This window comes from Vipera berus (genome assembly GCF_964194415.1).
Source record: "Vipera berus genome assembly, chromosome: 1".
NCBI classification, from domain to species: Eukaryota; Metazoa; Chordata; class Lepidosauria; order Squamata; family Viperidae; genus Vipera; species Vipera berus.
The window spans coordinates 44,536,101-44,549,664 of NC_138202.1; the positions used below are offsets into that span (position 1 = coordinate 44,536,101).

General features: G+C 36.5%; 1 protein-coding gene across 1 annotated transcript in view; it reads right to left on the reverse strand.

Annotated features, from left to right (window-relative positions):
- Window positions 1-328: 328 nt before the first annotated feature.
- Window positions 329-13,564, reverse strand: part of SPATA7 (spermatogenesis associated 7) — a 40,299-nt gene continuing 27,063 nt past the window's right edge. Inside the window, exons 7-12 of the mRNA XM_081330067.1 lie at window positions 13,223-13,289; window positions 12,130-12,203; window positions 10,107-10,160; window positions 6,905-6,982; window positions 6,147-6,204; window positions 329-3,941 (exon numbers count right to left, since the gene is read on the reverse strand). Coding sequence (XP_081186193.1) covers window positions 3,483-3,941; window positions 6,147-6,204; window positions 6,905-6,982; window positions 10,107-10,160; window positions 12,130-12,203; window positions 13,223-13,289 — 790 coding nt within the window. The 3' untranslated portion in view covers window positions 329-3,482. The remainder of the gene's footprint in view (window positions 3,942-6,146; window positions 6,205-6,904; window positions 6,983-10,106; window positions 10,161-12,129; window positions 12,204-13,222; window positions 13,290-13,564) is intronic.

Consider the following 13,564-nt stretch of genomic DNA (forward strand, 5'->3'; position numbering starts at 1 on the left):
CTCCTCTTCTTTTTTATGTCAGCATACAAGAATTTTTGCAGTACCTTCCTTGAACAATAGCATGTCTCAAAACTGAAGTATTATTTTTTAATGTCAAGCTAAAGTATTTTTTACACAGTAAGATCTGCTTTGTCTCCATCAAGTGTAAAAATGTATAATTGCTGCAGCTTTAACTCATGTACAATTGAGATCGGTTTTTAAAACAATGTGCAGATTATATTTGATAGAAAGGGTTGTTTTTCTTTGATATGTAATATATGTGAAATGAATTATATTATAGTCTATTTTTGCCATGAAAATAAATTTTTGAAGCGCTTCAAACTTGAGTTGTTCCATAACTTTACTGAATACTGATCTTTTGGACATAGAAATAACAATACTGAATACAATATAAAAATCAATCCATTTCATAATTCAAAAGAGGATACCTTCAGGCATGTTGCATAGAGTTGTTTATTACAATTCGCAATGGTGTTGCATGACATTTTAAATCAAGTATTTAGTTGCAGGCATTCATACCACAGATGTAGTATCCCAGAGTAATTTCTGTACCGAGCAGGAGATTAGATTACATCAGGCATGTCCAGCTTTTTGGCTTGCCTGGACTGCATTGAGTTAAGAATCGTCTTGGATTGCATATAAAATATATAATATAGATAATGCATACAACAAACTTCCTTTATTTTGGGGGTCTTGTGGGGCTGCATACTAGCTGTCCAGGGCCACATGTGACCTGTGGGCTATGAGCTGGAAACACCTGGACTAGATGATCCTTATATTCTCATACTAAAAACAAATTATGACTCATCAGGAGACTCAATAAAGCATCATGTTGTTCTGAAGACAATCTAGGTGGAATATGAAAATACCACCAAACCTATTTGAAATCTCTAAATTGCTGGTCCTGCTTCAGTCAAGACTGGTAGACATCGAGTTTCCTTTAATTATGAAAAATCCAACTATACAGTCAACTGAGTGAAAAATGTTGGGGTAATCTAAGTTCTTTGCCCTGTAATAACAGCTGGAGCTTTGAAGTGGGGGGGGGGATAGATTGTTACCAGAGAATTTGCTTACTTTACAGGGCAGAATCATGATCCACAGGCACACTCATTTAACTTTTATTTTGAGAAATGGCAAATAAGCAGAACTGTTCAAATAAGGTGGATAGAGTTTGGAGCATGTTTGTGATGAAAGAGCACCTGCTGCTCCAAATTGTTCCTGTGGCCTACAACCCCCCCCCCCAATAGATGGAGTATTTTCAAAATATTGACTAATGGTTCCTAGGCATGTTTAGTCCCCTTTAATTTCTTATAAAAAATGCACTCCTTCCTCCCTCCCTCCCTGAGGCTGAGATGATGCATTCCTTCCCTCATTTGAGATATGAAAAGTCATAAACACATAAAGCCTTGTAGCAGGAAGGGCGTGGCTGCAAAACATTTTTGTATTATTCAGGGAAGAGGTTTCTTCTGAGCAAACCAGTTCATAACTCAAAAGTGCTTCCATTTTTGAATATGTTGCAGCCCAAAATTACTTATTCCTTTGGCAAATACCAAATTTAAACCAATACCTCTCATCTTTAACATAGCATCCTGGTATTATTTACAGTGCTATATACAATATTTTCAAGGTATCTGCATTTAATGAACAAAGCAAGTGGGAAAGATTTTTTTTTTAAAGTGGATGCCAAAGAGCTTGTTAATCACCATTATTTTTGGATCTTTTGCTGAGATGATTAATCGTTAATGACTATTTCTGGAGTCCTTCAGTTGAGATGATTAATAGTAGTTCTAAAGTGGGTACCATGTTCCTATAGTAAATTTAGCACTTCAAAGTTCATTTGAGAAAACAGCTGCTTTCCAGTCAAACAGAAAGCACATTTCTAAATATAAGGTTTATAGAATTCAATGTTGTCAACTCAGCTCATTCATATTGAGTCTGACAAAAATGCCAACTGGGTTCAAAATGGTCACATTATTTGGTTACCCTCAACTCAACCTCTTTTCACCCAAAACCAGCTAGCTATGCCCATTTCATCCAGCTACAGAAGATGTAAAAGACATAGGTTATTTAAGCTCCTTTGCCAAGAGGCTAGTTTCAGTGTCTTTTCTCTAAAGTTTCCATTTAAGCTAGTTTGGGTAAGAAATCTACCGACTTTAGAAAATCATATTACCATTTTCTGTTTCATCATTTCCATTTGCTTTTGGATCATGCCCCTTAGGTTGTCAGTTTGTGGGCAACTACATTTAAAAATATATTCTTCTATAAAGCTTTTGAATGAAAATGGGGTAAACATAACTATTTTCCTATTCTATCAATAGGTGGATACAATTTTCATAATTCGTTCAACAAAGAGTACTAGAGCAGTATTGTGTGTCATTTTTGGATGCTTTTGTAGGAAAAAAAAGTTGCTATGACACTTCTTTGCCACAAGACCAAGAGAAGCACAAACAAAACTTAACTCTTTGCAGCCCACCTTCAAATACACCCCTTACCACCCATGATGTCATACAGCAGCATCCATAGGGAAGTAGCAATAGAAGCTCCATTCCTTATATATATAAAACATAGTGTTACATGCATGTACATAGGTATACTTGTGTGATTCTGCTTTTGTCTGGTTGTGCAATCTATCTTCCTGATATTTAGTGAGTGGAAATTAAAATCTAACAATTGAAGTTCTCAAGGTCTTCCCATTTTGTGTAATGGGAACTTTATTATGGAGCCTTCCTGAAGAGGGTTACCAATTACACAATGAAACACACTGCTTGCATTTGGACTATTGTCTAAAGGCTTGAGTGATCAGTATATTAAACATCCCTGATATAGAACTAATATCATCATGCAAACAGCAGTGAGTTCATTTTATCCTTCCAGCTGCAAGTGAAAGGAGACATCAGACAACTAGTTAACACTATGACTGTGTGATCATACATTGTTGGTAAGTCAGAGGTTCTATCAACTGATCCATGCTTTAAAAGACAAAAGGATGAATCCTTCATCTGAATACTGCATTGCAGAGGATGCTTCTCCATTAAAATCACACAAAACAATCCTGGTTCACTAAACAACAAGCTGTACCAGATATCTGCACAGATATGAGAAATGTATATCTATTTGGAAAAGAATTCAGAAGGGCAGGCATATTAATTTAGAGTTTTTACTCCTGCAAATTTTATATTCATTTATTATAAGTGCATTTTGATAAATATACTGCCTTTAAAATAAACCATTATGCCCCAAACTATATGCCTAGTCTTTTCTGCAGTTAAAAACCTTACACCTTCCAATTTTGTCTATTGTTTCTTCCAATGGTCTAGTTCAAAAAAGTCTGACTTCTAATATTTCAAGCCCATTTGCAGTAGCATTCAAAGAAAAAAATATTAAAAGGCTGATTTGCTAGCATTTCATTTAATTTTCAAAGTTCAGATCTCTGCACTGCTGACTAGATGAATTGCCCTGTTTGGTGCTTTGCTGCTAGTTGTTTACTGCTGGGCCCTGACCAAAGAGATGGGTTCCGTCATGCTCTCTTTCAGTTCATCAACTTCTCTCAAAAATTCACTTGTTTCAAAGTCAGCATCACAGGTGGTTGAACTGCATGTTGGTGGCAATGGACATGTGGCATCTGGAGTTTCATCAGTTTTCATGGATGGGGGATTCAGCTCAATGTTCAGTAATTCCTTGATATCCTGAGAAACTGCATCCTGGTCTTCCACTTTCTGTAATTTATCATTCTGTACAATGAGGTTACTTGTTATTAAATCCATTGCATTTAAAAGCTCTTCACTTTTTGACACTTTGCTCTGGGATATACTGGTAAGTTGAAGGTGCTCTGATGGTTCATTCTGTAAATGTCTATATGCATCGGACACTCCGGCAGACTTTTCCTCCCTGTTGCAGCCCAAGTCTACTTTTAGAATCTCCAGCAGGTGGCGCATTTTGTTCTAAGATGGGACAAAAAGATTAGGCAGCAGTAATTAAAAATATGCCTCATAACAAAAATTTAAAAATCAAGAAGTTTATCAAAGATAAGTAAGTTCCTACTTATCTACTCGCATTTTCATGCTTTTAAACTGCTAGGTGGGCAGGACTAGGTGAAGATGGACACTCACTCACTCCATCATGCAGTGATGGGGTCTCAAACCCCGGGTTGTCGGCTTTGCAGCCAACAAGCCCAGCGCCTTAACCACTGAGCCACTGCACTGCCCATAGCTGGCATACCGGATGGTTATGCAAAGGCCCTCAATACCCCAACTGCCACATGCTCTTCAAGCAGCAGCTGAAAGTCCAGAAAGCTTTATATACAGGTGACACTGATCCAAGAAATCTTATTAAATGAGCAACATATTCATAATTTGTCACTTTGCATGATAAATGAAAGTAGAGAATAATTTTGTATAGTCATGATATTATAGATTATTCCATCTAACCATTCAGGATTGCAGTTATCAGTTTATCAACTTTCGTTTGTTCGGGAAAGGTAAAGTCTTGGAACCAAGTTGGATTCTGGATGACTACATGAACTTATCCATGCTGTTAATTTATTTATTTATTTATCAAATGTATATAGCCACCCATCTCACAAAAAATGACTCTGGGAAGTGTAGAATTATCATTGCAACAACATGGACATATTTGCCTACTGCAATTTTTTTTTTAACTTCCCAGTCTAATCTGTAAGGTGCTAGAGTGTTTGTTGCTATAAGCACTAACCAGATCTAACCATCCTTCAAGGTCAGCTGTCTCTGTTTGCATACATGGTTTGGATGCCACAAGTCATTATCCCTGGCTGCTTCAAGTATTTATTTATGTGGAGGAAGGACTAAAGCGGCAACTGATAGTAATGCATGAATTAGCAAGATGCTTTTTCAGAGGGTTACTTTCATAAATGAGGAATCCTGTCTAATGGTTGTAAATATTATATATATATATAATATTTACAAATATTATATTTACAATATATATATATATATATATATATATATATATATATATATATATATATATATATATATATATATATATATATATATATATATATATATATATATATATATATATATATATATATATATATATATATATATATATATGTTTGTGTGTGTGTGTGTTTGGATTGCTAACAAAGAATTAAAGGGAGACTGATATGCATTTCAAACGTATTTGTTCTCATCAGCCAGCCATACCCTTCTGAGATTCGAACCTGGACCGATTGCACCTTAGGCAATCGGCCCAGGTTCGAATCTCAGAAGGGTATGGCTGGCTGATGAGAACAAATAAGTTTTAAATGCATATGTCTCCCTTTAATTATTTGTTAGCAATCAAAAAAATTTTTTTACACAAATATGAGCTGTCACTGCTGTGACTACTGCCTGTTGATGGCCTTGGGTTAGGCTGAAACAGGAAATAAGATTTGTCCCATGTTTGGGGCCTAGAAAGGTAATCTAAATGCTTAACAAACATTATATATATATATATATATATATATATATATATATATATATATATATATATATATATATATATATATATATATATATATATATATATATATATATGTAGGTCTAGAGTCTCGGGTTTCTTCCCGCGTTCCTTTCATCTTCAGAAAGTTGTGGCGACGTTTCGACGAAATCCCATCCGTCATCATCAGGCCGGAGTATTCCTCCTGCTGCTTTCAGGAGCAATGCGTGGTCTGTCTGTTCTTTTCCTTCCAACTGCCGGTGGGGCTGTGTTCCGACTGGGTGGAGGCGTGGCTGCTTTCTGATTGGGTGGGGGTGTCATCCGACTGGGTGGAGGCGTGGTTGTCTTCTGATTGAGTGGAGGCGTGGCTGTCTTCTGATTGGGTGGATGTGTGGTTGTCTTCCGATTGGTTGGAGGCGTGGCTGTCTTCTGATTGGGTGGGGTGTGTTCTGAATGGGTGGGGTTTTTTGTTGTGTCGTAATATCCTGAGTGTTGTGATTTGGTGTCTTGAGGAGTGAGACTCTAGACCTACACATACAGACACCCGCGAGAATCTACGAAAACATATATATATATATATATATATATATATATATAACAAAACAAATATTTTTCAGCAAACACATTGATCATTTTCAGAAGTACTTTTTTTAGTACTCTTAAAATGATCTGTCATCTATGCAGCATACCTTATTTAGATGGTTCTTGTTTAGTTCTATGTGACGTTCAAACAACATTTCCAAAGCCCTTTAATACAACAAAAATAGGTATTACACAGGAAGTAATTGTTTTCAAAAGAAAACTATTAAAAATTAATCAACTCCAAGATGTCAACTTATTTTTTTAAATAGAAACAAAATAATTCTCCCATACAAGAATTAAAATTCTTTTATCTTTGGTCTTCTGTTCTTTTGCTGCAGCCATCCTGCTTTCATGTATAGTTTCTTTCGTATCTTTCCTACTTTTTCATGTTCATTTTTCCTCAAATCTACTCTTGAATCTACCAAATGGCCTGCCCAGATTTCAGATCTCTTATCACCTTATATTTTTCACTGATTCTTCCAATCTTTCATCAGAAACCATCAAACCAGCCATGCTTCTGGATTTACATTTCTTTCTTTGCTGGGCACGTACATGAATAGATTGGTGCTTAAACCACATCTTCAAAACCAACAGACTTTTTCTAAGTAGGTAGCTGTTAGTTACCTGTCTCATTCATTCTTGGATCTCTGTATGGCCTAGACACTTTTTGTTCATTGTCTCATCTTACTTCCATTTACCCATTCATGTCACCAGTAAAATATTTTTTCCCTCTGGATTGTGTTTATTCAGAATTTTGCACACTTCTCACCCCAAAACCATATCTAATTCTTCCTTTATTTACTATTTAGCAATGCTTCACTGCAAAAATAAAATAAAATGAAGGAACTTTAAATATATATCCAACCTGTTGGAAAATAATCCAAGCTTCAGAATTTCATCTGTTATGTCCTGAATAAAATTTAAATACTGCAGTTCTTCTTCTCTAAACAGAAAACATAAAAACTACTTTTAGTCTCGAAATAAAAACACTGATCAAGCAGTTTAGTTGCTACTAACCATTTCCCATTTATGATCTTGGACCATAAATACTAATATCAATAAATGAAGACAAACTAATATGTTTGGTGCATTAATTCACCTCAAAGTCTTCTTAGGAGTGAACTTGCTCTACTTCCTGCCATTTTGTAATCGCCTATAGTACAAATTTGCTAGTACAAATGTGTACCTTTTTATACACGGGATCTTCCTGCTGCATCTGAAACAGCCTCAGCTGTGTGTACACCGGAATAGCTTCCCTAATATATTCTCATTGACCTGAAGATATTGCATTCATAGCAAAAGGGTAATATGCAACTCACACTTCAATTAACAGTTGAATGAATAATATCTAACTCTGCATGACTAATAGGAATGTGCAATTTCTTCCCAAACTGGATTATGTGTACATATGTAATGAACTACCTGTATCTGGATAGCATGACCTAAGTCTTGAATTAGTTTTCTTATTACATCCAGTTGTCAAGCTAAGCAGTGTTTACTTTTTTTTAAAGAAGCATGTTTAACAAAAGAAAACATTACAAGGGAAATAGCAATAACAATAGCACTTAGACTTACATTTCACTTCATAATGCCCCTCTCTAAGAAGTTTACCGAGTCAGCCTATTGCCTACAATAATGTGGGTCCTCATTTTATCAACCTCAGAAGGATGGATGGTTGAGTCAATCTTGAGCAGGTCAGAATCAAACTCCTGGCAGTGAGTTAGCCTGCAATACTGCATTCTAACCACTGCACCACCACAGCTCATTTTAACAGTTATCTAAACACCAAGCAAGTAGATGCAAACTAATGCAATACATACACAAACACTGGGCAGAAATAAGCAATCAGCAAATCTGCTAATATGTCACTAAATTTCCTCTTATGTAAACAATAGTTTCATTGAAGGAGTTGCTCGAGTGAAGAGCGTTGATCAACAAACAGCTCTGGCATATATTCCACTGCATCAGTTAGAGCTGGAAATCTTCCACAAATGACATTCTGTTCAGTTATTGTATTGCTAAACTGGCTTTAATGTTTTTTTAAAAAAAGAATCCTAGAAGGCGTTCTTACTTTGAATTCAGATTCGCTGGAAATAGAAAAGGCTTGGGAAAACAGATAATGACTTTACATGAATCAATGAGGAGACTGATCTTTTAGCTGGGGCACAAAATGTTTGGGGAAAAAGTGTATGAGGAATCTATCTCATAGGTTATAATTGATCCCATCCTTTTGTCCCAGTGTAATATTGTACTCAACAATATTAGGTTTAAGATCTGTAACTACCACTAAGTATGACAGACAGGCAGAAAACTAGCAGAGCATGTCTGTCAAAAGAAATTCCTTAATTTTATAGCACATGGATAGATTCAATCATAGTTTCAATTGGGAAATGGACAGCATCCTAGATCAAGCTAAATCCAAAAAATACTAAAGAATGCTAAATGCTTGATATTCAGACAAGTCAGGAAAAAATATGACCAGAATATCTCCTTGCTAGCAATCAATGCCCACATAAGCAGGTATTAATAACAATCAAATAGTAAATAACCGTCTAATAAGGAATTATCAAAACAACACCATCAACATTGTTAAAGCAAGCCATTTTATATATAATCAGGGAGTGAACCTTGCTCCTTTCTAGCATGAAGATGTTATGGTAACGAAATATCTGCAAACAACAATGCAGGTCAGAGAGCACCAAGGACTCAATTTCTCATGTCTTGCTTGTAGATTTTCCTACTTATTTAGCCCATAAATAAGCAACATATCCCTCTCTTTCCTCCTTATGTTCTCGTAAGATTTTCATATAAATCGGAAATGAACTGTTTCACATAGCATTTCATGGATTTTCTGTAATGTAGCCTTGGGCCCCAACGCTAGAAAGCAAATAAAAAAAAATGCAGAAGAAATGGAAGTAAAATTATGCAGTTTGATTTAAATCAATCAACCAAACCAGGCTGTGGTGTCCTGTGTCCTTTAAATTTCCTTTAAATTTCTGGGAGTCTACCTCTGTGAAGATCTGACCTGGAAAGTTAACACAACTCAGGTGGCTAGAAAGGCCCAACAGAGGCTTCACTTTCTTAGGGTCTTGCGGAAGAACAGGGTAGAACAACAGCTAATGACCCTCTTTTACCGGTCTACTATAGAGAGCGTCCTCTCGTATGGTATTGTGGTTTGGTATGCTGGTCTGACAGCCGCGGATAGGAAAGTATTACAGAGGGTAGTGAGCACAGCACAAGACATTGTGGGCTGTCCCCTGACACCACTGCATGACATCGCCAGGGCTCGTTGCCTTGGAAGAGTGAGGAAGATTCTCAGGGATGACTCACACCCTGGACGGTATCTCTTTACTCTCCTACCATCCGGTAGGAGATATAGGAATATAGCCAGCCGTACCAAGAGGCTGAAAAATAGCTTTTATCCATGGGCTGTTAGGCTTTTAAATGGGACATAATCTTATGCAGAATTGACTTGGGAGGCCGGTGTGTGGTGTAGTTGGTTCACATAGTGTGGTGGGATGGAGGGTTTGTTATCACTGTGTGTTGGGGGGAGAGAGCACGGGGGGAGGCTCAGCTAATCTCAATGTACACATGTTGTACTTTGACAATAAAGGTTTATTATTATTATTATTAAGCAGGGAAGCTGGCTAACAGACAACCGGTCTCCAGCGCCGCCATTGGCTGCCTCTAAGGCGGCAATAGGTTGCTTTAAACCTATTGGCCACCGCCTAGAGGCCAGGGTATAAATTGCTGCATTCGCAGCTCTGTTTCTCAGTTCAGATCCTGCAAACAATAAACAATGGTCTTTGCTTAAACATGTGAATGTTGTGGTTATATCAGACTGTCTGATATTGCGATATGTGTCAAAATGGTATTAAGGGATAGGATGGGAGAAGTGGAAAAAACCAGCATCAGTGATATAAAAAATAATCTGGTAATTTTTCATTATGCACAATTTTGCAACTGATGTACATGGATCCAATTGTAATTTGGTATCATATAACTTAAAATGTCAGCTTCATTAATGTTTTGCACTTATGTAACATAGAAATTAATGAGTTACTTACTCAGCTTGGATTTTCCTCATGGTTGGGGATTCAACAGAACATGGAGAAATTGCTCTAAGCCATAAGGAGGAAGAAACAATGCAAATCAGAACCAGAAGGCAGAATACTATGAGCATGTACATTGTTTCATATAAGACTATGCTCGAATTGGTCTCTATGGCTACAGGAGGAAAGCGCACAGTATGATCATTCTTATTATTGAATTTTACTCAGCTTGCCCTCAATGAATGTATGAAGGTGAGGGAGTAAATAAAATCAATTAATCACTTTTAGAATTATTAAATGGATATTACTCAGTAACTCTCGCTGTTTAAAGGGGGAGAAAAAGGGAGAAGAATATAAAACAGTTAATCAAACTGAAACCTGTTAATCTACATCAGGGGTGTCAAACTGCCGGCCGGTGGGTCGGATGCATCATAGCGAAACCGCACCCACACCATTGCCGGAAATGGAAAAAAAGTCGTGATACGTCACAACACGTCACGTGACGTTGAGAGTTTGACACCCCTGATCTACATAGGCAAGTAAAATGAAAGAAACTCAAACCCTGGGCAACCAATCAGGAGCAGCAAGATGCTTATTTTTCTCTGAGTTTTTTAAAAAAAGGAGAGAGGGAACAGCTCTATTTTGCCCTTGCAATTTTGCCTTTGTCTTCTATCCCAATAGGACAGATTCTGGGCAGTGAACATGTAAACAACACACCACAAACAATAATAAATAAAACAGTCAACAAACATTCTAGTATGTTTTTAATGCATGCAAACAGGTAGTAGGGTTAGTGTATCTCTGGTGGAGGAGTGTTCCAAACTGTGTGAATTGCTACTCAGAAGGTTTGTTGTTTACTCCAGGCCCTCTGCTTCTCAGCTTCCCCCTTCTGGAATTTTGGTGGGGATGGAAAAATTGGTGCTTAATAAATCCCACTGCTTTATATATACTATATGTGTTTTAAAGATGATAACCAGCACTTTGAAACCAGCACTATTCTCCAAAGCACCTGAAGGCAGGACAAGAAGCAACGGATGGAAACTAGTCAAGGAGAGAAGCAACCTAGAACTAAGGAGAAACTTCCTGACAGTTAGAACAGTTAGAACAATTAACCAGTGGAACAACCAGAAGTGGTGAATGCTCCAACACTGGAAGTTTTTAAGAGGAGACTGGACAGCCATTTGCCTGAAATGGTATAGGGTTTCCTGCCTGAGCAGGGGGTTGGACTAGATGACCTCCAAGGTCCCTTCCAACTTCTTATTCTTATGGCCCAATGTCTCCCTAGCAATCAGTGCTGCAAACTGGAATCTTTGCCATAGCCTGAGGCGGCACTATAGAAGTTCAGCATACTAGTGACAATTCACCCTGAATAGATTATCTCTCCCACTAGTTATACTAAGATGTAGAACGAACTGGAGAAAGCACTAAGCCTTGTGTGACCCATGCTGTTCCTTTCAGAAACTCATGTTCTTCCTCTCCATCATCTCTAACTGCAACTGCCCACTCAGGTTAAAACAGGATCACTCTTAAACACACAACTATGGTAGGTTGTCCAGAAGAATACCAGTGTACGGAAAGCTGGTGAAAACAAACCTCTAATTTCCATATTCCTTCAACAAAGGCAGCCCTTTATTTTTAACCCTTTGTTAAAAATTGAGACTTTGCATTTTGGCTTTACACACATATATTTTACCCATCTTTAACCTCAAGTAAACATCTGTTCATTGATGGTGGGTTAATCATCCAGTTACATCCAAGAAAGATTTTATCACATTCTCATTAATTGCAAATTCATTATTTCTTAATCAAAACAAATATTCTGATTCAAATAAACATTTCACCTTTCAGATTGGCTGTTTATTTGCTCTGCTATTAAAATTTTGTTTGAAGGAAAAGATGAGTATTCGTACTTAGATAACTTCGTGCAGATCTAAACCTCATGAAATGCATCATTCTGGACTTCACAGGAAAGCATGGTGATGTGCTAGTAGCAGTGAGCATGTCAAAAAAGAAAGACAAAGATCTGAATATTGCTTACCTTGGAGAGGATAACTGAGAAATAGTTTTCATTTCATCAAACATCTGTTCATTAGGAAACCTGGGATCTTCTACCTGTATATAAAGCATATATCTCTGTTATTAATACAAAATTCATTTGTAGTATTGTATATATATTATATTATATTATATTATATTATATTATATTATATTATATTATATTATATTATATTATATTATATTATATTATATTATATTATATTATATTATATATTATATTATATTATATTATATTATAATTATATTATATTATAATCCACTTCTTCTGCCAACCTAGCAGTTCGAAAGCACATAAAATGCAAGTAGAAAAATAGGGACCACTATGGTGGGAAGGTAACAGCGTTCCGTGCGCCTTTGGCATCTAGTCATGCCGGCCACATGACCATGGAGACGTCCTCGGACAAGCGCTGGCTCTTTGGCTTTGAAACGGAGATGAGCACCGGCCCCTAAAGTTGGAAACGACTAGCACGCATGTGCAGGGGAACCTTTACCTCATTAAAGTGAGATAAAAAAATGGTGGCCACTAAATGCTTTTAAAAAATACAACAAATAATCAATGCCCAATTAATTCCATACTTCCTATTTATTTGTGAAATATATAACTATCTCCACCTATATCTTTTATTTCCATATGCACAGACTAAAAATGTATGATTTATTTCCACATACGCAAAATCTAAAATCTATTTACAAAACAGAATTCCTGACTAAATGCAAAAGTCCCACAATAATAATTTAAGTGGCCTCATTCTTCATCAATTGAAGTGTTCTAGTTATGGTTGTAGTTATATAATTCCACTGTAATAATCTAGCAAATGAAAAGGCATGACATTAATTTTTATTAGTAAAGTTGGAACTAATGTACCAAATCCAAGTGGAATTAAAAGGTACTTCTGCTAGAGCAACCATTGTGTTTCTATAGAAAACATCAAATCCAAAAAACATTCAAGCCATAAATGAGACCTTTTAATGTCAGTGCAACCTCTTTCAATATGGAATGTAACCAACTACCCAGAGCAACAGTCTTCTTTTTATAAATGGCCTGGCGACTGGAACACAAACAGATCACTTACCTCCTTCATGATCTTCTGAAAACTGGGCACATTCTCTTTTTCAGATGCTTCAGATTCGGCTTGAAAACTACAAAATATAATGATCTTATGTCATTTCTGCAGAAACAATACTCCCATATACTATTTTGAGTATCTATGGGACAGAATATACTACCATCTGGGTTCAAAAAACAATATAGATGCTATATACCCATCACTCATGCCTGTTTGTGAGATGACAGACAAATGGCCCGCTGGAAGGAAAAATATACAAGGAACTGATAATCCATCTGCATTTATAAATCCTTTTTAATAAAGAAACTGTGATAGATATGAAAGATGTGGAATATTAACAGGATCTAT